We start from the raw sequence: 26009 nt of genomic DNA on the forward strand, positions 1-26009 counted from the left end.
TAAGCATCTAAAACAGATGCAACAGAAATATTTAAATATTACTGTAATACAGGATTTCACTTTCTTTTTTAAAAACTGTTGTATTTTACTACTACAGAGATATGGTCTTGAGATAAGGCCTTCTCCAGCCTTTGAAAAGATTACATATTCCAAGTATTTAAAATTCTAAGCTTTAACTTATATTTAATACTATTGATTATACGACGTGCTCATTTTGATCATATAGTCATCTCAATACAATAACATCAGGTATAATACATAAAATCTAATCCATTAAGTCTTACCAATTTATGACCTGATGAGACACTCTTGTGAACAACATTCAGTCCTTAGAAGCTAGAATAACCCTCCAACCATGTGAGGGCATCACAACTTTTAAACTTTCGGCTTTCGATCATTATTATGTCACATTCCTCCTCCGATGCTGAATTCTAAAAAAAATTCTAGCAAAGAGTTTAAGTAAATAAATGTTTTAATCAAAGAGCCTTTAAAATCGTTCATAGCAAAGGTTTATGTTTTACCAAGATTACACAACTGATATTTTTAAATGTAAAATAATTTGAAATATTTTATTTGGATTTTAAAAACTTAAAATTCCAACATGGACTTTCAGGCCACCAGAATACTTGTTACCAAAGAGTCAAACAGAAATGGAACCAATTTAAAAGTTTGAGATCATGATCTAGAAATTATGATTTAACACCATGATACGGACAGTTTTGTAAACCTACAGAATGACACTGACACTCTACTCTTTGGTCCATATGTTTCTAGACTCTAGTATAGGTGGCTGGATCAATGAAAATCTGCATGATCACTTAAATGCTTAAGACAGCATTCAACTTTTATTCCTATATCTCAGTCTGTCTACACTTTTCCCAATTACTAAAGTAGACATGCTGATAAGAACAAAAATTCTCATGTACTTTTATGTACTAGAAATAATAATGTATCCTATTCAGCAGTGGTCCTGGAGCTCATATGGTTAAGGGTGCTAACGAAAACTGGGGTAGATTTTAAAACTATTTCATTAAGAGCATAATCTTAAATTTATTGATTTTTTTTTTTTTTTTTTACCCACAAGTTTTCTCCTGGGCATGTATTTCAATCCCTGAAGAAAAATATCGTTAATAACAGTCCCTATCTGACAAGAACATGCATTTTTATTTTTATGTGTCAATAATCCACAGAAAAACAAGTATTTATGGATATAATTTTGCCTAAATTAAACATTCTAAATAAAATGACAATGGGGCAAAGAGGAGGGAGAAAGAGTCCTAAAGATAAGTTCACAGCTGTAGAAAACTCTAGGCATAGTATTATAAAGGAAACTACAGCTATCTTACAGTATCTGACTTAATGTAGAGGGTGGATAATACTGTTACAGATTTTATCTTTGAATGGAACTTTTCTATCACACATGGTCACTTACAAAAATAATCTTTCCAAATGTAATCTTACAACACATTTGATTTCAGTAAAATTGTATGATTTTTTTTTCAAGGTATAGCTTTATAATGAAATCACCTGGTGAAGGCAAAAATCCATATTTATCCAAAGTTGTAGTCATTTCATTAACTATCATCAAATGCGTTAAAAATCCCTCATGTAACTATAATCCTATCAGCCAAACATTCCCATATTAAAAAAAATACTGATGATTTACTCTGTTGTAGGAAAAAAATTCAAGAAGATAAAATTTATAGTTCTATTTAATAAAATAAATGCTTCTTGTGATTTGCTTTTCTGGAAGGTTTTGATGAACTGGTCATTTAAAGGGCAGACTGCATGACTCTGTTAAAAGGCCTGCCAACAAACTAACACTGTTACAGTAAATAACTGGAAAGCCTTTGGAAGACAGACTAGCTATATATAAATTCAGTTATTTTACTGATAAGCTTACAGGAAAAATTAAATAATGAACATTATGTAAATATATGATAAATCCAGAGTTTAAAAACTATTTAAGATAAAAAATTTTTATTCAAATTTTTTTCTTCCTGAGAACATATTTTTAAAAATTAGCTATTATCTAGATCGGGGTGGTATTTGAAGTTTCTATCATTAAGTTCCAAAAGGTAGAAAAGTCTTACTAAAATGATAAAGTAAAACTGAAATGTTTATAGGGGAATAAAAATTAATCAGAGCGCCTTTGAAAATTTAACATTAGAATTCCTCATGAGTATTTACCTAGGGTTGTACAAATTTATCAGTCATAATCTTGACACTCTTACCAGTGAGAGCTATACCCCAGCCTTGTTTGTATTTGCTATTAGAATACCTATCTTTAGCTTAATTTCATTAAAAAAAACTCACTTAAGTATAAACCACATTTAATATTCTAAAAATTCTGTAAGACTATCCATTAATATTTAGTCATTTCATTGTTCAAAAAAGTTCACTGAACTTTCACACATAGTTAATCCAGAGATGATGAATGAGGAATATGTACTTAGAAATATGATAGAATACAAACACTAGAAGACAGCATGCTCCAAGAAATTAACATATAAAAGACACAGAAACTACAAGCTTCATGTTAGATCATGACCGATCAAAGATATAATTTGATACAACTATTAACAATATCAAAAAAGCTACTACACATATATAATCTTAATATATGTGCGTGTGAAAAGTTGACACCACTTGTCTTCCTCAATTACTTCTCCCCCTTTGTTTATTGAGACAGGGTCTCTAATTGAACCTAGAGCCCACTGATTGACTAGCTGACAGCTAAACCCTAGGGATCCTCCCCAGTGCTGAGATTACAGGTAAGTGTTGCTGTGCCTAGCATTTTTTTTTTTTCATGTAGGTACAGGTGATCAAATTCACGTCCTCATGCTTGTTTTTACCCACTGAGTCATTTCCCTGCCCACCCACCTTCCTTTTCTTCTTTTTTCTTAGTTCTAAGGATTGTACCCAAGGCCTCACACATACTAGATAGGTAGAGGTACCACTAAGTTATATCCCCAGCCTTGTGGACAGATGTATTCATGTATGTATGCGTGAGTACATAGCATCTGACATTTTATGCATATCAGATGTATCCATGGAGTCAAAACACCTTATAAAGATATAGAAGTATGTAAGAAGTTGGAGATGGAAGGAAAAGATAAAAATGGAAAAACGACCCAGGAGTGGTGGTGCACGCCTTTAATCCCTGCACTTGGGAGGCAGGGGCAGGTGGATCTTTGTGAGTTGGAGGCCAGTCTGGTCTACATAGTGAGTTCCAGGACAGCTAGGGCTACAGGGAGACCGTCTCAAAAGGGGGGGGGACAAAAAACCCTGCACTTTTACAACAGTATTTTTGTGTGTGGGTTCAGGTGAGTGTGGAAGTCAGAGGTTGACATCAGGTGTCTTCCTCTAGTGTTCTCCACCTTGGTTTTTGAGAAAGGGTCTCTCACTGAACCTGGAGCTTGCTCATTAGGGTTCTATTCCCTTGTCAGGCAAGCCCCCGATATTCTCCAGTCTCTACCTCCCCATGCCTAAGAACTGGGGATCCAAACTCAGGTTTTCACGGCAACAAGGACTTTACCCACGGAACCATCTCCCTAGCCCCTACCACAGTATTTTAATTGTGAGCAATTCAAGTAAAAAATTTTACTTCTACTCCATAACAATTAGCGTGTACACTGTGATTAGGGTGTGTTTTAGGAGTGTAGCTTGGCTCACTGCTCATCCCACCCTCACTAAAATGTGCTTCATGCAAATAGGACAGCTGTCACACTCTTCAGCAAAATGGAGAACTGTTCTGCCTCCTGTCTCCCAGTAAAACACTTTCAAGACATTTCACAAAAATGGACACTCAATGGTCAGTGATGGGCTAGGAGGATAGCTCAGCCGGTACAGTGCCTGAAGCTTAAACCTGAGTTCAAATCCCCAGAACCCATGTAAAGCCTGGGCACATCTGCAATTCCTGCATGCTAGAAGACGAGGACAGAATTCCATAAAGCTGGTGAGGCTGGTCTGGGGTACAAAGAAGCAAACAGCAAAAGACCCTGCCTCAAACAGGTGGAAAGTGAGGACTGACACCCGACCTTGTCCTCTGACCACAGCCCCCAGGCATGCACAGACATTTAAAGAAAAGGACACAGAGCCAAAAAAGAAAAAAAAAAAGTAGTAATGCTAAAAATGAAATATGATCTTGCTACCACTGGGGAGACTTGACATGCAGCCAAGAACTTTACACTGAGACAAGTAAATTAAAAATGTAAATTCAAGCAGGGTGTGGTGGTGCACGCCTGTAGTCCCAGAACTTGGGATGCAGAGGCAGGTGGATCTCTGTGAATTCAAGGCCAACCTGGTCTACATAGTGAGTTCCAGGGCAGCTGGGGCTACAAAAAGTCAAAAACAAAACAAAACAAAAAATGTAAATTTACTGGCACAAATGAAGAAAGCGCAGTTATGAAGACAAGAGGAAGCCATCCCAGATGAGTTATTCTATGACAGAACAGCCCTGTTCCAGGCTTCCCCACCCTCCTCCCTTCTCTCCGCCCTCCCATTCCTCCTGTCCTTTCCTTTGGACAGGGTCTTGCTAGGTAGGCTAGGCTGCCCTTAAACTCTTGATCGATCCTCGAACCTCCTGCCTCTACCTCCCAAGCGTGTGTGTGTGTGTGTGTGTGTGTGTGTGTATGCGTGCGTGCACGTACCTGTGCCAGATGTGGGCCATCTAGAGGTCAGAGGACAGCTTGCAGGAGTTGGTGGTCTCCTTCCACCATGTGGGTTCAAGGAATCAAACTCAGGTCATCAGGCTTGGTGGCAAGCATGTTTACCTACTAAGCCATCTCACTGGCCCCTTTAAAATTATTTTTGGGGTGGTATATGCAATAAAGATCTATGTACTTGTTAACAGAAAGCTACATATTTTACTGAGTACAAGCCCACATGAAGGAAATAGAACTTAGACCTCATTACATATTATTTTTTGACCTTATTTCTTTAAGCAAAATATTATAATACTAGAAATGCATTTAGCAACATTATCTGAATTATCTTTGCTATACAGAATAGAAATAGTTACAAATAAACACAAATTGTCCAAAGACCAATGGCTAATAATCATTATCAACAGAAGGAAGAGATTAGGCACTCTTCTTGTTCCTCTTCTGCAAGTGTCAGGAAGAACATATGCCTTCTTTATTGGGAATAAAATACACAGGAAGACGATTTTGGCTTCCAGGGCAAGATATAGACACATATATATTATTTATTATTTTTTAACGATCTTATGTGTATGAGTGTATTGCTTGCATGTATGTAAGTGCACCCATGCCGTGTAATGACTGCAGAGGTCAGAAGAAGGCATCGGATCCCCTGGAAGTGGAGTTATATGACGGCTGTTAGTCGCCTATGTGGGTGCTAGCAACTGAGCCAGGGTCCTCGCAAGAGCAGTCAGTGCTCTTAACTGCTGAGCCACCTCTCCAGTTCCCAGCAAGTTATATTTTGAACATCTACTATAGGTAGAAAGTATTTTACTACAGTAGATACTAAACATTAGAGTCAATAGTGAAGGAGTCAGAAAAACAAAATACTCAGTATGTATTTTTTTGTAGACAGGGTCTTACTACGCAGCCCTGGCTAGTTTGGAACTCATTTTTAGACTGAAAAAGCCTGCCTCTGGCTTCTAAATGCTGGGATTAAAGACATGTGCCACCATGCCCAGCTTGGTACTATGTATTAAGTAACTGTGGATAGTGATAGCCAAGTTGCCTGCATACATGCTTTAGTATATGAAAGACACCCCTCTATCTGCTCTAAATAGTACAGAATGAAAAGTTGAAAAAAAAAAAAGCAGCATCTTTCAAATCTTTTATGGATCTTCAAATTCTGGAAAGAGGGGGCAAACTCTCATCAAAATCTTATTTCCTGAGGATAATACACTGCTAATTATTATCACCTATTAAATTTATTAAAATTTCTTCCAAATATTTTAGAAGTAGCCAAATAAAGCCTACATACAGAAGCTAATTTCTGGCAATACATGGCACTTAAAAGCTCTTACCGATTACCAAAATTGAAATATTCACCAATTATTTGGGATATTAGAACGAACATGTGTGCACACTCACAAAGAATGTAAACTATAGTTAAAAAGTCATACCTCTCGTACCACTCCAAATCTTATTGAAAATTAAATAATTCCATTTATTATTTCTTTCTTCCCCCAAATGCTGTCAAACTATGTGTTTAAATACACTGAAGGAGTATGAACCTAATTATTTTGATTTTTTGTTTTTTTTTGAAACAGGGTTTCCCTGTAACCCCAGCTGGCCTAGAGCTTACTATGTAGACCAGGTTGGTCTTGAACTCACAGAGATCCGCCTGCCTCTGCCTCCCAAGTGCTGGGACTACAGGTGTGCACCACCACGCCTGGCTAATTTACTTTTATAAAGACAGGGTCTCACTATGTAGTGATGGCTGGCCTGGAACTCACTTTGTAGACCAGGCTGGCCTCAAATTTACAGAGATCCACCTGCCTCTGCCTCCCAGGTACTGGATTAAAGGAATGCACCACACACTTTTAAAAAGTTTTTAAAGTTTTTAAACCATTAAGAAATAACAATGGAAAAACTAAGCAACAACAAAAAGGATGTTCTGTGTTTGTCCTGGTTCAACAATTTCAGGTTATACTTAAAACTTTCTTTTTGTCTGAAGAAGTTCTACCTTTATTATAAAGTCCTATATTTTGTAGAAAAAATTTGGCAAATCAAATTATAGTTTTCTGCTTTATACAAAGTGTTAGTTTCCTGAAAATTTGGTGAAAGCATAAATAAATAAATAAATAAATAAATGTTCTGTGTTTGTCCTGGTTCAACAATTTCAGGTTATACTTAAAACTTTCTTTTTGTCTGAAGAAGTTCTACCTTTATTATAAAGTCCTATATTTTGTAGAAAAAATTTGGCAAATCAAATTATAGTTTTCTGCTTTATACAAAGTGTTAGTTTCCTGAAAATTTGGTGAAAGCATAAATAAATAAATAAATAAATAAAATAATAAAATGAGAGTAGGACAGGTGATTTTAGTTGAGTAATTTAAGTAATGAAGTGATAAACAAATGAACAGAATCGTTTAGATAGGCACACAGATGAATAATTCCTCTTTGCCAATTCTGAAATCTATCAATGTGCTGACAATAAACAACAGTATGTCAGATGTCCTAGTTCAGCTAGCTATAAAAACAAAAACCAAAAAACTAAAAAAAATGTTTAGGAACCAATGAAACCATTTCAAAGAATGACAAAAATCTGGCAGCAGACAAGTAACAGCATATTCAAACATTTTTCATCTTTTTTGGCTACGAAGTGATATTCCCAGAATGCTCCTATTTCTAAGATCCCTTCTTCATGATATATTTTGTTCTCTAAATGTTAGATGGTATTGCTTAAAGTTCTGGCTTGACCTTCTTTTATCCTACTCTGCTCCAAGGCAAGACTGGCCTGTCTTAAAATTTGGACTCTAAAAATAGAAACAAACAAAAATACTTCAATTTCTTATTTTTCTATCCAGGTGCACATCTGAATATTTCTATCAGCCTGTCATCAAATCCAGAAAATAGCTAAAACCATAAAACCTCACATTTTCTTTTCTAAACTAATTCTTGCATGAATACTGTGAAACAGTATGAGCACTCCTTCAGTCAATTAGCCTTTTGATATTTCGAAGTCACATTTAGGTGCAGACATCTTTATTGTAGCCCAAGAGCTATAAAATCTTACTAATTCTTGCTTTCTGATAACGATTCCTAATCTCCATTGCCTGATTCAGATTCAGGCCTTCAGTATGTTCTAGTATTTTTGGTCTACTAAATTCAGTTTTTCTTCTTTGTGGTTTTCATATTATATGCCAATCAAATTCAACTATTTTTATTCTACTTTCACATACTTATTTTCATAACAAATCTATAGTATTTTCCTCTAACTGGACTATTCCCCTTCCTTCCCTAAGTTCTTTAGCTTGTCAATACACCCACTTTTCAACTAAAAAGTCACCTCCTGAAGCAACTTTGACCAGCCACTTCAATTTTCCTTGTGAGGTATAAAGTGCTTGGATTGTATAAGGTAGTTAACCATTTTCAAGCATGTGATTATGTTTCATTAAAAGGGGGTGCTGAATTTTGCAATTTTATCTATTCCAGTATTATAGGAGTCTATAAATTTGCTGAGTCAAATTTCTAACACATTTTCTTTGCTTCATTCTGAGCTGTCATACAAAAGTGAAATTTTAAGGCATTAGTCTTTTGGTCAGGAAAGGAGGGCTGATCAGGAAAGAAAGGCTCTTAGAGGAACACTTAAAATGGCCAACAGGAAGATTCCCTTCAGTATCAATTGTCTTTCATTTGGGACAAACATAAGCTGCTAGGAAGAACATTCACTCCACAGTGTCTGTAGGGAATTGGTTCCAGGATTTCCAAATGTTCAAGTTCTGTATGTAAAATGACATATTTGCATATAACTCAGGCACACCTTCTTGTATACTTTAGATCATGTTTAGATTACTTAACAGTATTTAAAGTGTTATATAAATGGTTGTTATACTGTATTGTTTAGGGAATAATGACAGTATAAAAAGTTCCGTACAAAATAAAATATTTTTTTTTAGTGGTGCTGGGAATGAAACCCAGAAGCAACAAGCTACCACAGAGAGACCTGTATTCCCAACCCAGATACAATTTTTTAATAAAAGATACTTTCTATCTGAGGTTGGCTGAATCCAATGACACAGAATGTGCAGGTAGAGAGAGCTGAGGATTGCTGACTATACTTTACTAGTATTAGACTGGGTGTCTAAACTTTGCCAAAATTCCCCAGTAGCTTTTTAGAACACCGCAAGCACGGGTTTCAAAGAGTTTTTATGTGGGCTTTCTTCTTTCACTAAAACCTCAATAACCTATATTCACTCTACATTTTGTTCCTACTCTTTTTATTTCTACACCAATAAAAATTTGATTTATACTTTGATACTAGGAAGTTCATAATTAGGCATTGTAGCCTTTTAAAAAATTTGAGGCTATGATCTAGACTGATACAGTCCAAATTTTTGCATGAAATTAATCTCACATCAGTTGGTTTGTTAACATGAATTTTTCTTTCTCCACATATTAGTTCACCTCTGCTTGGAACCTAAGAATAAAGAACTCTCTAGTTCTTAAGGAGCTGCTCCCAGTGTCTAGTTGTTTACCACCACTATTTCTGGCACTTCTCATTTCTAATATGCTTACTGTTTCTCCTGTTCCTCTGAAGGAAGCTCCACTGGCTTCCCTATTTAGAACCACAACTGAGTGACTTCAGGATGGGATTCTTTCGTGACAGGACAGAATGCTGTAACTTTCATTCTTAATAAAATATACAACTCTTTAAGGTTTACTGATAAGGCTGCAAAATGTCATACAACATAGGTCAGTTATCAGTCACCATCTTGTTCCGTTTACTCTAGGCTCTATCAACACTGCACAAAATTACATTTTCTTTTGGCTTATCACTTGCTAATAATGAGTTTAAGACGTAGTCAACTAGTACATCTAGCTATTTTTTACTGTTCTAACTCAACCTAGTAGCTTCCCACATAAATTATTTCAAATTCTCAACTTCTGTACAATTTTAGACTTAAATGTATATATCACTTGCTTTAGTGTAACCTCAATATGTCCTTAGGTTTTCATTTAAACCTGGGATCCAAGAATCAGCTTCGAGCTGGGGGTACAGATTAGCAGTTGCTCTAAGAATGAGCTTTGAAGGGCTGGAGAGATGGCCCAGCAGTTAAGAGCACTGACATATACCACCTCCTTTATTAAATTTCTCTTAAAGCACTGATGCCACCATGAAGGACAAGCTGACTCAAGGAGATATGCATACTTAGCAACTGCTACTCACTTATTGACTACATTTATCCAATTTCTTCATGAAGATAGACACTCCAAGTACTTATCCGTGAGGCTGAATTTTCACAAGTTCTCTGATTTCCTCCTTTAGTCTAAAAGCTTTTCTCTCTAGTACTTCTTTACTTTACTGACATGAGATTTAAGAGAAGATAAATTGCTTGTTGTAATTCTTACCCTAAGCTCTCACAGACAAAAACTCCTAATGATCCCTGATTCCCAGTGATTATGAAGATAGATTTCTAAAATAATTCTGCAGATTTAACAAAACCAAGAATGAAGTAATATTAATAAAAAAAACCAACAGGAAATCAAAAATTAAAGACACTAAAGTACTATGAGTGGATATCACAAAAATGACTTCACAAGAAGATAATCTCCTAGAAAGCTAGTTATGTAAGAATATTATTGATTTTAATGAACAGCGTTTCCTAAGAAAGGGGAGGATTATTAAAGCTATCAGTATCTATTCTCTTTATATTTGGAGATGGTTTTCCTGACATCTCTGTAACCGACAAATAGGGAACATAGAAACTATGATGACATTTACAGGAAGATGAAAAGGAAGGCTTTAGAGCACCTCTAATTTTACAAAAAGTGAGGAAAACATTGGTTATCTCGGGAGAGAAGATGTGAATATAGGCAGAGGCAATCTGGCAACTGCAAAGCCTCTAAATTATTAATTTTAATTTAAATACAAGAAGAAACAAAGGAGCCATTACAGAGCTGGTAAGTCAATGCTGGAAAGGCATACTAGTTATTCATATTCAATTGTAAAGACCACTCAATAAATTGAAAGAACCCTAGCAGGAGAAAAAAGTTCAAGTCTTTCAAGTTAGGCACAGTCATGGATCTTTAGACATCTAGGCATGCTTAATGGAAGCTGTTTGAAAGTTAATCGCAGGGCTGGAGAGATGGTTCAGTGGTTAAGGGTTCTTATTGCTCTTCCAGAGGCCTCTAGCACCCAGGTCATCAGGCGGTTCATAATCACCTGTAACTCCAGATCCAAAGGATCCAACACTCTCTTTCTGGCTTTTACAGGCACTGCCCCCTCCCCCACACATAAAATGAAATCTTTTTAAAAAGTTACTCTTGCTAAAAATCATTAAAATATTTCGTAAATAGGAGCCTGAAATATGTTATCTGGTAATATCGGCAGGCAAATTTATGCTTCAAAATAAGGAGATATAGACCGGCAATAGAAAGAACTATGGCCTCTTAAATTCCTGAATGATTTTATTTAAAAAAGAATTATCACTGCAAAATACTTATCTAGCAAATTAATTGTAAAGAAAAAAAAATCCTAAATTTACAATTGGCAAAAAAAAAAAAAAAAAAAAAACCACACACATACACACACACAAACCAACCATACAAAAAAACAAGGTAATTTGGGGCAATCCAAAGGTCTATTTAACATTTTTCCAAGCTTAGCATACACAATCTTTAACCTATCTGCGATGAATAAACAGCACCACAATGCTTTTTCAGCTGACACCCACTCCATCAGCAAGTCTGTATTTGCCGAAAGTTGTAGACTGCTTTAAGCAGTAAAAGCTAGTCACTTCTCACTTTGTCTTGTGTGTTATGTGGGGGTGAGGGGGATGAGGGGTAGAGCCCAGGACCTTGTACACATGACAGGCAAGCCAGGTAAGTGGATCTACCACTGAAACATGTCCCCAGCCCACTTTTGCTTTTCTTTTTTTAAAAAGTTATTTTATTTATTATTTTTATTTTGTATGTATGAATGTATTTCCTGCATGTAGGTAGGTGCACCCTGTGTCGTGCAATGCTCATGGAAGTCAGAAGAGCGTGGTGGATTCCCCTGGCACAGGAATTATGGATGGTTGTTAGTCACCATGTCAGTGATGGGAATCAAACCCAGGTCCTCTGCAAGAGCAGCCAGTGCTCATAACCACTGAGTCATCTCTCCAGCCCCTCACTTTTATTTTTCTTAATCTAAAGTTTAGTATCATAGATGAGAAGTTAAAAGGAAGCCATTCATCAGCTTCCACTGGGTTGGATTTGTTACTATGGTACCAACAAGGCCAGCTTAGAGTGAAAAATAGCTATCTAGACAGTATTAAGGTGATTACATTGGTATGAATGCACTATACAAGTACCCATTAACTTCTTTGGCTCTGGATAACAGGATCAAAGAAGAGAGACTATTTCTATTTGTGTATGTGTGTAAATGCTGTGTGTGTAGACACAAGGTCAACATCAGGTGTCTTCCTCTATCATTCTCCATCTTACTTTTTGAGACAGATCTCTCATTGAATCTGGGGCTTCCTGACTAGCTAGACTAGCTGGCCAGAGAGACCCAGGATCCTCCTGTCTCTACCTCCTACTGCTTGTGCTGCCACACCTGTTTTTTTTCCAGTGGTGCTAGAGATCTGAACTCAGGTCCTCATGCTTGCATACTAAGCACTTTATCTACTGAGACATTTTCTCAGCCTACAGAAACTATTTTTTAACCCATGAGAAACTATACAGATAACAGCAACTTGTCTCATTTCTGATACCTTAAAAGTATCTGGTATCTAAAAAAAATAGAGTATTTAGCTGTAACAACAAATTGCAAGGAAGCAACTGCTCTAGTTGTCTCATAATGAAACTAAAGGACCCTTTTAATATTACTGAGACATTTTCTCAGCCTACAGAAACTATTTTTTAACCCATGAGAAACTATACAGATAACAGCAACTTGTCTCATTTCTGATACCTTAAAAGTATCTGGTATCTAAAAAAAATAGAGTATTTAGCTGTAACAACAAATTGCAAGGAAGCAACTGCTCTAGTTGTCTCATAATGAAACTAAAGGACCCTTTTAATATTTAATATGCATGTAGGTAAGTGCACCCATGTCATATAATGCCTGCGGATGACAAAAGAGGCTGTTGGGATTCCCTGGAACTGGAGTTATGGACAGTTGTTAGCTGCCATGTGGGTGCTAGGATTCGAACCCGGTCTTCTGCAAGAACAGTCAGTGTTCTTAACTGCTGAGCCGTCTCCCTAGCCCTAAAGGACCCTTTTAACTTTAGATCCAAATTATAGAAAATGAAGATCAAACCTTTCTACACTGTGTTGCTGAAAATACAGATTGTTTATACAGATATGGCTGTTTACAAGATATTAGAAGTACAATTAAACTACACTCAAACTGTTTTTTTTAAAAAAAATATTCTAATAGAGTACTACTGTATTTCCTTTTTATTCAGAAAGTCTAAGGTACACCTCATGTACTCATAGCTTACATTTGGAATGCAAAGTATTTGAGGGGCTAAAACTTCAAGCTTGTGTTATACTGTAATTTACACTTATGCTATTAATTTACACAGCTTTACACTGCTAGAGCAAAATTAAAACCTGATTTTATAAACATGATGCTACAAAATTTAAAACTTCCTATTCGAAAGTGACTTTAAAACATTTTTTTTATTAAGGAACACAGTATCTGAAAGATACTTTGTTTAGAAAATATTCTTTAGAGTTATACACACAAACAAAGCCTAAAAACTAAATTTCACTATTTCTAGGCAATGCAGACCATGTCTTAATATGACATGTACATGCACTTAGCAACACTCTTTTCTAATGAAAGAGATAGAGTTGAGCTCATGAGTATTATGCCAGAAATATGCCAGAAGACACAAATGCGTTGCCAGGCAGAGTTAAAAGAATCCAACAAGCTTTGTGTGAATTTTAAAAACATTGTTTGTGCTCAACTCCTATTAATTAAACATAGACTGATGGAGTGCTAATAAATATTCAGACAAGTAAGTGAAAAGAGCATATATTATTTTTTAAAAAGTGTGTTAAGCAGAAAGATAAACCAAAGAATCTTTTGCCAAAAGTAAAATCCAGAACTTTCAGCCTGCATTTTTTAAAGTGAAAAATAAGAGCAAAACAGTATTTCTGTGAAAAAACAACCTATTTTCAGGGGTTTATAAATCATAGTATAAATCCACTGAATTATAGCAAGCAAACTTGGTGTTAAAATTTCTTATAAAAAATTAATGACTACTGTTACCCAGGTCTTGGCTCTCTAATTTTTAAATTTGAAATTGCATTTTACTTTGTGTTATGAAATCATACAAAATTTAAAACAACTAGAATTTAATAGAAAATAAATTTACATTAAGACACACCAGGTAAGTAGCTATTTCAAGGCAACAGAATATATAAATCCTCCAAAAATATATTAACATGCACAAAATGCAGTGGAAAAAGCATGTTTATATTCTATGTAAAATCGTCTTTTTGGTTTATTTTGCTGCTTTGTCCCGTGCTAGATATCATGTACATTTTTTCCCCTTAAAATAACAAGGATCATTTTATGCAAAGCAATTCATGCATACATTTTTGCATGTATGCATTCCATATCAAGTATTCATACCTATCCCAGAGGCTCTTTGATTCCTGAAACGTGTTCAAATGGAACGCTTGGTAGAAAGCAGTTGAAGGATTCCTGTGAGATCCAAGAATCAAATGGAAATGAAGTTGAGAATGTACAGTATAATCAGTACTTTTTTAAAAAAAAATGGAAGATTTTTACAGTGTAACTGCTTTAATTTTAAAGAGGATAAAGAAAATGTGAGGATGCATGCAATAATACTTTGAAAGAAATTAAAAACCACACAAAATCCAGAACCCACAATAATTCAGGATCAAAGTTCTAAAAGAAAGTAAATAACAGACAAAATTAAATACTAGCATTCAACTGTATGTGTATGAATGTGGCTACTTCAATAGCCTATCAATACCAACTTTATCAGATGCTTTTATAATCACCTATAGTTTTAGCAGGTTAAGCTGTTCTCTGGTAGACTATCCAAATAGAACATTAAGTTGTAACTTTCTAGCATTTGCTAAAAGTGAGAAGGGTTAATGATGAGTACTGAAAAGTCCTTCCTGGGTTGGACATGACACATTTCCACCTTAAGTTTATGTGTAGCTTCTATTGAGTAGTACAAAAAAAAGGGCAATACAACTTTATAGCATAATGCCCCTTTAAAAGGTAAAAGCCTACCAGTCATAATTATCACTTATTTCTACCATCCCTATGCACACATTCTTTTTGGGCTAACACCACAGAATTATAATTGAGGGGCTCATGTGGACAAACTCCAGTATGTGTAAGTCACCTTCTATGTCATAAGTAGTTTCTTAAGGAGCTAAGCTTTTTGACAAACCTACTTCCTAACAGTTTTCTTTCTTCTTTACTATCAACCCATACTTTTGGGGGCGCTAACAAATACTTGTCAAAGCACTTTAAAAATCCTTGAGCCACTATGGTATAATAAGAACATCAGCTAGGAACATACTATGTATTGGCGGCTCACAACTGCCTGTAACTCAAGCTTCAGGGGATCCAGTACCCTTTTTTGGCCTCCTCAGGCACCTGGCACACATGTGGCGTACATTCACACAAACACATGCATATACAGATAAATTAAAAAAAATTAAATCTTAATTAAAAAAAACTATTTCCAAGGCTGACTGTAACAGCAATCAAATATCAATGATCAAAGAACTAAGAACAACAGAATTATGACTTCAAAACCCAAATTGAGCCAAGTTGTGTTCTATACTGTTATTTTTAGAGTATTTTAAATTTTAACCAGTAGGTACCTCTTAGTTACATTACAGCACACTGATGCTGGATATCAGACAATCACCAATGTAGCTGCTTGACGACCCTTCAACAACGTGTCTTTCTTACCACATTCCTTTTTTCATTTCCTTTCTGTTTCTATTTTAACATTTTCTCTTAACTAGGTCTAAGGCATGAAAAGCACAGCTCTATGAACAGCAAAGTTTAAAGGCTTCTAATATTAACCTTTTTTTAGGTTTATTTTTATTTAATGAGTGTTTAAATCTGCAATTCCCACGGAGGCCATAAGAGGGTGTTAGATCCCCTGGAACTGGAGTTACGGAAGTTGTGAGCAGCCACGTGGGTGCTGGGAGCCAAACCCAGATCCTCTGCAAGAGTGGCCAGCGCTCTGAGCCATCTCTCCAGCCCCACAAGGCTTCTAATATTTAAAAAAAAAAAAAAAAAAGATTGGTTTTTATTTACATATATGTCTGTGTGTGCCAGTGTAAGCTGAGGACACTGGATCCCCTGGAGCTGGAGATACAGGCAGGTGTGAGTCCCCTGATGTGGGTACTGGGAACCAATCCTAGGACCCCTAGAAGAGCAACAGTAAGTGCTCTTAACCACTGGAACATCTCACTAGCATCATACTTTTACATACTCTTGTTATGCATTTGTTAGGCTATTTTTTCCCATAGTACTTAGAAATTAAGTCTGACAAGTCAAATAAGAACCAAATGAACCAGCTGAAAACTCAATTTGGTTCTCCCCCACCCCCCTCAATCAGGTCTGCCCAGGACCATATGGGAACTGGTTTGCTACTCCTTACAGTCTGTTTAGAGGCTTCAGCTTTAAATGGAAGACTTCAACTTCAAAGAAGAAGGCGGTAAATAGAGGAGAATAACAAAGAATAAACTTGAAGTTATTCTCCAAGCTTGGGATTAAAAATTCATTAAAGAGCAATCATTTATTTTAAATTAAATATATTCAGAGGGATGACATTTTTTAAAAAGAACTTCAGATCCCCTAACTTTGGAAATACAAATATTTAATCTGAAACAAATTCACCTGCTAAACAAATTGGCTTCAAATAAAGTCACATGGCTTGCATTATAAAATTCCATTATTTTTTCAATATAATGATACAATGTTTCTTATAAATCAAATACAAAGTGAAAAGAGAAAGTAGTTTTAGGAATAGTAAGCCTAAAGGTGTGAAAACGTTCTGTGAAATAAAGTACTATAAGGGTCCCTAAAGTAGAGGTTGTAAAAGCTGACAATCAAATCAGGTTATTACATATATATGCAAAAATAAACCACTTGAAGCTATACAATCTATGTACTACAGAAAAAATTAAATAGTCTAGATTCTAGGGATGAAAAGGCCAGGGATATAGATCTTTGGTATAGCACTTGCCTACCATGTACCAGGCCCCTGGGACACCTAGCATCACAAAGGGATGTCAAAAAAGATTTTTGTTTCTAGACTATTTCAGCTGGAAGGTTACTGATGAAGTGATGTATTTGGATTTTTTTGGGGGGGGGCGGTAAACAGCTTCAATAGTTGGTCTAAAAATACTGGGTTAGTAGGTATAGACGAAAGGAGTCAAGTCTACAAAACTAATCAAGAACTTCAAAAGGAATAGAGAAAGAGCTATTTGTAAATACTAATGGGCATAATCATCAAAAAGTCATTTGGAATGGGATAAAAAGTGAGGGGATTAACAGACCAAGGAAAACTGTTAAGATCATTTCAATGTTCCAATATATGAAACTTGATAGCATAAAGAGGTAACTGACATAATATTAAACTTTGTATGCACTTTTGGCCAAATTCTCTTCTGCCCAAGAAATTAAATTTAAAACTGTTTTCTAACAACTTATTTGATGTCAATATAAGCTACCACTCTAAATAGTCAGTGAAGCAATTCTTAGAAAAATTTAACATGCAGTTTATTTATACTGAATGTATTTCAGTCATCTAAATGAAAATGCTGTTTTTCTGGCTATAGACATATTTTCAATATCACTAAATAAAATGTATTCTTTCTCCCGACTTTATTTTTTTTAAATATCTTATTATTTTTTATGTGTATGAATGCACTGCCTGCATGAATATAAGTGCACCGGTGTTGTACAATGCTTGTAGAGGTTAGAAGAGGGCATCCGATCCCCTAGAACTGAAGTTATGGACTGTTGTTAGCTGCTATATGGGTGCTGGAATCAAACCTAGGTCCTCTGCAAGAGCAGACCATGCTCTTAACTACCGATTCATCTCTCCAGCCCCTCTCCCCTGACTTTATATACCATATAGTCTGCCATGTTAGTTTTCAAGTACATGAAAGTAGTCTATCAGCAGTGACAAAATGCATATAATATACTAACTTGCTTTAGCAAGGTACTCGGTACGGTAACTAGTAACAGGCACATTCATACACACACGTACACATGTGTACACACATATCCTACACCTCAAAATTAAGCTATAAAAGTTGGTGAAGTTTAAAGAGAAAGGTATATGAGCTCTGAACTCAGCAAAAACCTCTTATGTCAAAACTCAAATTCCAATATTTAAATAGCATCCAGGCAAACAAAACAAAAAACAAGGGGTATTTCCAATCTTATGTCACTCACTGTTTTCTACGTCATAAAGCACAACTTCTAGCCCTGACAACATACAAGGAGTACTGATTTTAGAGTGGAAGATCTGAGTATTTATGACTTGTTACTTGTTTCCTTAGTCAAAAAACAAAACAAAACAACAAAAAAAAACCGACTCCATTACAAATCGTTGAAAAGATCAAATGGGGTTATATATACGCAGGGTCAGACATAATTAAACTTAACTTTATATTGTATAAAAAGCCAACTTTTGATAGAAAATCTTGACCTGTATAAAATCTTATCACCACCAATGATACCAGCCTATTTGTTGTTTAAGACATCTAATAGCACCAAACTATTTAGTGTAGATTCACAAATAAGAATGCTGACTTTTTTTTTTTTTTTTCTTGAGACAGGGTCTCTCTGTAGCCCCAGCTGTCCTGGAACTGGCTATGTAGCCAGGCTGGCCTAGATCTAATGGAGCTCCAGCTGCCTCTGTCTCCCTAGTGCTGGGAATAAAGGCATGCACCACCACTCCTGGCTTTCAGAATTCTATCTTGAACCTTAGTACTCCCCCCATATACTATCTAAACACAACTTTACCACAATATTTTGACTTAAAATATAATACTCACTAAAAGGAGTCTTGAAGTGGCTATCAGACAAACTGTACTTTAACAGAAAGGCATCAAGAAATACTTTTAAACAACAACCATAAAGGTTTTTTTTTTTTTTGGTTTTTTTGAGACAGGGTTTCCCTGGCCTGGAACCCACAGAAATCCGCCTGTCTCTGCCTTTCCAGTGCTGGGATTAAAGGCGTGTGCCACCACGCCCAGCTGCAACCATAAAGTTTTAAGAATCTAAAATTACTATGGTATTTAAGCTCTTCACTCTGCTTCTTGTCAAGCTAATCAAATCATTTTCCAAGGATGACAGAGTCTCATTTTTCCATTTCATTACACAACCTGCTTATTCTCTTAGCTCCCTTTTATCAGTGACCTAATAATGTAAATGGCCCTTTAAATTAAGACTCAGTTTAAAAGTTGGTCTCAGACACATGTACAAATAATGGTTGATTCTGAGTACAGAAACCAAGTGGCTGGAGAACAGAGGTAATATGGAAACTTTCAGTTTATCTTGTTTTGTGTTATCTTAAGCTCTGAACTACATAAATATATACTTATGTAAAGAAAACTTGTAAATAGAAGTCAATCTCAAATATAATCAAATATCAAATATAATCTAATAATCTCTCTCTCTCTCTCTCTCTCTCACACACACACACACACGCACGCACGCACGCACGCACAGGCTGGTATTTATTATTCACAACAAAAATTAAATGACTGGCATATTGTTGCTTTATCTGTGTTCTTTGACATTCAATCTACTTACTTGAAAACTTCATTTATTGTCTACCCCACAGTGGTAGTGGCAAAAAGGAGGTTTGACAAGAGAAAGGTTCTCAAGCTCATTTAAATACGTGACTCAATGGGACTAGAAAGACCAATTCCCAAACTAACTTTACCAATAGTAAAAATTAAAGGTATTAAATGATTTGATCAGAGAAATCAGCAAAGCAGCTGAAGAGTAAAGATCAGAAAACAATTGTCTCTAATTCTTACTAACTACATCATGACTAAGATGGTCTCTTTTCCCTGACTACACCCCCCATAACATACCTGTACATCCAAACTGAAGACAATTTGTATTGTACAATTTTTATCATGTCAAGGGTGATCTAGGGAAGTAGTCTGGACACAGAAATATTCAGATTTCTCTGAAGTATACTTGCCATCATACTGCCTTATGGTATTGATTATTCACCTACAACTTGCAAGTCTAATACTTCCAAACCTTCCATAGTAGGCAACTTCACTTTTTTCACAGAAGGAAACAGAAAACTTAAGAGGGCTAGAATGACTAGCTTCAAGTCCAGCACCTCAAATATACAACAGCGGATTTTAATTCAGGTATGTCTGATTTCACTGTCTGTAATAGTTACCCATGTTATATGTTAATACACAAACACACTGTTGACCCTATTTAGTCAAAAGCCTATGCCCCCCGCCTTTTTTGGTCTTTGTTTCCAAGGATGGGTTTAGCTCTATGAAGATTTGTGTGGTTTAACACACATAACTTTCAAAGTGGTCAAACTAAAGTCTAATTCTATTTTAGAAACTAATGGGTTTTCAACATTGCTTGGAAATCCTTTATTCACAAATTAAACACTTTACCTGTGCAATAAAGAGGAACAGCTTAAAACATTAAAAATTGCATTTAAAATATGCCAGCATTATTTATAAATGAGATATTCGCCAGAATAGTTTATCTTTTACAGAGTCAAAAACTTCATTTGTTTGTCCTGCCTATTCTGGTAAGTAGGTGAATATCCTAGGTGGACACCAATAAAATTACTAACTCAGTTATCTGAAGAGTTTTTACTTGACCATTATATATATAAATATATAGCTTAAAGGATGAGCATTCATTTAAAAAAAAAACCAAAAAACAATTAGCCGGCGTGGTGGCACATGCCTTTAATCCCAGCACTTGGGAGGCAGAGGCAGGCGGATCTCTGGGAGTTCGAGGTCAGCCTGGTCTCTATAGCGAATCCAGGCCAGCTGGGGCTACAGGGAGACCTTGTCTCAAAAAAAGATCGAAAAACTAAATAAAACAAAACAAAAACCCCAAAACAACACAACCCCCCCAACAACTTTTAGCATGAGTACATAGACATAAGACTAAATACTGAACTCTGATTTAGACTTTTAAATTTTAAAGGTCCAGAGTAGCATACATGAAATTTAATTCCTGACTTAAAAACAGGAATTATGCAAATATTTTAGCGATAAAGCAGCCAACCAATCTCTCTTAAATATTACCAGCCAAGTTTGAAGTATACATATTATATTGCTATAGAATGATGTAAGGCAAGCTAGTATATCTTTATGGGAGGAACCTAGTTTTCTCCTTAAACAATGTCAGGCTGAGAATGTAACAAATATTGAGTAACTGGTATGTTCATGAACTGCTACGGGAAAGACATTAAATCAATGATGTATGTATGCACATTTCTTTGTGGATGTATTGATTAGTATTACATCATCTAAAATAATAGCCTAACGAGTATAAAGAAATACTACAAACTTAAAGGATTTATTCCAATCCATGGGTTTGCTGCATAATTCTCCACAATCAACACCAACTATTAAGGTTTCTTATTAAAAAAAAATCTGGTCTTCTCATGCCCAATTACTTAGGGGAAACCATGTAGGGTATACATTTAACCAAACAGACTGGCTTTTGTAATTCCCCTTCTTTCTCATATTAAAGAGTAATACGATTAGTAAACAGTATTTGTTCAGAGGAGTAAACACAAAATGGTATAAAGCAATCATCCAAAGACTACTAGTCTGCACTATTAACAAGCTTATTCCTTCTCTAAGACCATACTGCATGCTAGTCTACTGTATTTTCTTCCATCTCAGTTACATGTCATTGCCACAGACTTCTGACCCCTCAACTTAGTCATTTTAGGAAGCAAGAATCAAAATCATTTGCTCACTGGGCTGCTACTTGTCATTGGAGGACACCACACCTACTCTCCCGATTCAGAGAAAGAAAAACTCCAAAGTATCAAGTACCAGATCCATAAACCCAGTGTCACATAATTTCTAAATGAGTGCTATTAGATGTCTTAAACAACAAATAGGCTGGTATTCTTATTCTCAGGGAGTACATATATACCTTTCCTTCCAATACTATATAAAACAACTTCTCATAAGGGTGATTTAAGATTTAGACTCTTACCCTTCTTTCACTTACCAGGAAAAAATGTTGTACTGAAATAGCTATTCGGTATGTTTATCCACACACATATAACCTCTTGCTTTCTTTAAAAAATAACATTTGGCCTATATTAATTTGTTCTGAAAAACATTTTTTTTTTTAAATTTTTTAAATGTGTCCTTGTGAGTATAAAAGGCCAAATCCCTATAGCTACTGCTATAGGTTTGGGGAATTTCAGTTTCTGAGGGAAATCGCTGGCCTTTCTGGAAATAAATTTCCTTTATTTAGACTCATGTTTATATAACAAAGGTATATTTTAGCAATTAGACACTTCTAATGAATGGACCCACTATCAGTCTTTATACTAAATAATGTCCTATGTACATTAAATTTTATACACTGATTACAGCTCCAAAAAAGTACCTACAGCTTTTACACCAAGACAAGGGTAACAGTTTGCCTCCTGGTATAAATTTATATAAATTTTCTCACTTAAAGTAAAAAAGAAATTCCTTAAAATAATAAATGTACAAATTTCTATTTCTGGCACATACCAGGACATAACATTATTAGTCACTGGCAAATCAGTTTAAAAAAAAAACCAAAACCAAAAAAACTGCAAACAAGATATAGAGCTCTATGCCATTAAGGCATCCTTATAATCAGGCTTTCAACTATCAGTTTGGTAGTTGACAGCTCACAATTGTTACCATTCATGAGTTCCTGGAATGTGACCTACAGAGTTCACATTGGTCAGTTATTTATGGAAAGCAATCTGTAATGTGTTCCTTTCAGGGGGCCAATAGTATTTTGCACCTCCTCTCATTTACAGCAAACTGAGTTTCTTGAATGCTACAGGTGGCTTAAACCAATTTTGCAATGTTCGCTGTAAAAGTGGCAACACAATTCTTTGCCAATCATCATTATATCTACCAGTTACTACAAATTCAATCAGAAAAGTATCATTATCTAACCTTAAGGTTTTCTAATGAAAATGCCTAGAAAGATAAATCAACTTCATGGCACTTAATAATTATGTAGGGTCAGTAAGCAATGATAATTGAGGCCTTTTTGCATATGAAACCATCAGCCCTTTTAAAGGTATGATAATATTTGTTTGAGTCAATATACAATCTTACATGAACCCAAATCATGAGACAGAGTTCAATATATCAATCCAAGTCCCACCTCAATCCTTTTATCTCCCATTTTTCTTCTTTTTGTTAAAAAAACTGTTTCCTAAATCCACAATTTTTTAAAAGTATTTCCTTATGATCTAAATTTGTAAACCTATTCATTAAGTTTAAGGCACACTTAAGAGCTCTCACTGTAATTTATATAATATTTGAATGACTGTAAATAAAACCTCAGGTTTTAAAAAGGTAACCTCAAATCGTATTAAAAGTAACAATTCCAGTTACTATTTCTTTAATAAAGTATTCATCTGGGTAATTTAAACATGTGCCTGAAAAACTTGTTTAAATTAAAATGTAAAACTTTAGAATGCCCTCTTTTTTACAAAGGCTTTCCTTTAAAACACAAGAAAAAAAAAAAAAAAAGAAATCCACTATTTCTATTTAATGGATTCATTCCTTCACCAGGTGTGTTGGTCCAGTGATAAAATGTCAAATGTGTAAGATTACATCTTGGAAACTAGCATGTTAAAAACGAATTGGAAAACTAACAAAAATTAAAAGTGTACCGTGAATAAGCAATGTAGATTAAAATCTACAGACTGGGTTGAGGGATAGAAGTGTCATGTTTAAATGGGACTATACACAACAAAACCCTTGAATGGGTTAACTGATGCAACTAAGAACAATGGTAACTATATTTCATTATGTTTGGATAAAATTTCTGAGATTACTAACTTTCAGTACAGTCAGAGGACAAATATATGCATCTTTGAGAGCATACTCTAAAGAACACATTTCAGTTTCCACTTGTCAAAAGATCTGCTTCACACCATATTATCCTTTTGAATTCTGAGGAGTCTAATTACATATGCTGTAAACTGAGAAGGCCGTGAAGAGGAAGGAAGATGCATTCTTCATAGCTTCTATGTTTTATGCCTATGGGAAGGAGAGGAGGTTGAAGAAAGTCCTTACTTGGAGAGATACAGGGCAGTGCAGAGGATCAGAGAGTCTGAAGAAAAGGCAGTTTATCTAAACTTAGAAAACAGTGGTTCCTGGTGGCCAGAAAAGGAAAGTTGTCTACCGACCAAGCTCAACCTGCATCTCTAGTGCCCTACTTGTGAAAACTGGAGCAACTACAAAAATAGAGGGAGTTTTCTGAGGGGCTTGTCAATCAGTTTCTTTACTTGGTGGTTCCACCCATATTGAGTTTCTCAATGAGCAGCTGGGTAGCTGAGCTTTCTCTGGACACAGGATATTCTCTATGAGCTCTCCAGTGGAAGAAAGACTCCCCAAGTCAGTCAGCTACAAAAAAGATGAACTCTGAATTACAAAAAAGCAGAGATGAATGAATTTCAGTGTGCATTTCCAAACCAACAACGTATAAAAATAAGGGTAATTAGAAATTCAAAGTTAAGAATGTGAAGGGACTATGTAAACAAAGTTTTAACATCTCATCGTGGTCGTCTACATACCAATGATTTTAGAAACTATAAAGTTTAGGTTTAGCACCTAAAACTAGCCTCTCAAAACCCTGTAGGTATGTAAGCTACATGAAACTGCCTCTGTAATGTTGAAATAGTGTTAAAACGTAGTGATTACGTTTTTAACAGATTTGCAATTATAGCACGTCAAATGCCACGTGACGTTTCCTCAAAACCACTAAAAATCCTAATTTGCCCATAAGCAGACAGCAAGTGCTGCAGGCCAGCGGCGCAGTGCGCTCATCTCTACCTACACTGCACAAAGGGCATCCTCACTCTAGGTGGAGGAGCCAGTTACTAACACTTGCACTGTCACTGCCAATCTCCTAATCTCAAACACTGGAGTTGTACTTGGAGCATCCCTGTTTCCTGTAGTAAAAGGCTGTGGGAAGAACATCTTTCCAACATTTTTGCTTAAACCAACAAAAAGCAATGAGCAGGCTGCTGGGAACCTCAAGCCTCCTGTAGGAGGACAAGGTGCCCTCCACCGCTCTGCTCTGACCCCAGGTCTCTGCGCCTTCCCAAACACAGGGGAGACACCTTCCAGCGCTTTCTTTCAGCTTTCAAGGCCTGGTCTTCAGGGGAAGGGTAAATTTCAGTCTGCCTCAAAACCACCTCTGGCAAGATTCGGCCCCAAGTACCCAGGATACCTAGTAGCTTACAGAGGGCCCTTCTCTGAGCGGGGCAGGGCAGCACTCCACCACACTGTGACCATTGAGATACAGTTTTGGGGCCACAGTGGTGCATCACTGTCCGTTTCATGGCCCTAGGACCTGTGGCCAGGCCACGGTCCCCCGTACTCCTTCGTTTTAACCATATCCACCGGCTTCGCTAAGCGATCTAAGGGTCAGGCGCGGGGCACCAGAGTGAACCCCGCAGCGAGGCCGTGTGGGGAGCCGCTAGCAAGTATGGACAGTAAAGCCGTGCGTACCTGTCTTCATCCCCATCAACAGGAATGGCTATGCTGAACACAGAGGTGGCCAGACTGTTCATGGGTGTCAACTGGAGGGGGTTGGCCAGGGCATCTGCAACTGGAGGCTTCGCGGCAGACTGCTTGTCAGCAACGAGAGAGAGCGGAGGCTGAGGTAGGGGTTCGGATTTTCTTCTAGTATCGTCCACCGGGCCGCCGGGCGGCTGGCTGGGAGTCTGAAAGTGGCTGAGGTCGGCCTGTGGCAGGCTGGTGGGTGCGCTGTGCGTGCCGGGGGCTACGGGATGCCCAGCGTGCGCGATGCTGCCGCCGCCGCTCAGCTGCGCCTGGCCCAGGGGTGCGGGGACATTTGGCATAGTAACAGAAGTGGTAGACACGCTAGGCACGCCGGGAGCGGCCAGGGCTGCAGGCACATTGGCAACTGCGGGCACCGCGGCGTGAGGGCCGGCAGGCACGGCCGACAGCTGGCCGCTGGCACCCACGTGCGGCTGAGGCACGGACTGCGGCGGGCCACCCAGGCCAGGCTGCACCACGCCTCCCGCGGGCTGACAGGGCGCGCCGGGGCCCGGGCCCGTGGCCACCGCCTCCGCCATC

General features: G+C 36.8%; 1 protein-coding gene across 1 annotated transcript in view; it reads right to left on the minus strand.

Moving 5' to 3' along the window:
• Positions 1 to 26009, minus strand: part of Tsc22d2 (TSC22 domain family member 2) — a 58587-nt gene that overhangs the window by 30407 nt on the left and 2171 nt on the right. Inside the window, exons 2-3 of the mRNA XM_029569180.1 lie at positions 25419 to 26009; positions 14278 to 14349 (exon numbers count right to left, since the gene is read on the minus strand). Coding sequence (XP_029425040.1) covers positions 14278 to 14349; positions 25419 to 26009 — 663 coding nt within the window. The remainder of the gene's footprint in view (positions 1 to 14277; positions 14350 to 25418) is intronic.

This window comes from Nannospalax galili, unplaced genomic scaffold (assembly GCF_000622305.1).
Source record: "Nannospalax galili isolate Female #2095 unplaced genomic scaffold, S.galili_v1.0 scaffold351, whole genome shotgun sequence".
Classification (NCBI taxonomy): Eukaryota; Metazoa; Chordata; class Mammalia; order Rodentia; family Spalacidae; genus Nannospalax; species Nannospalax galili.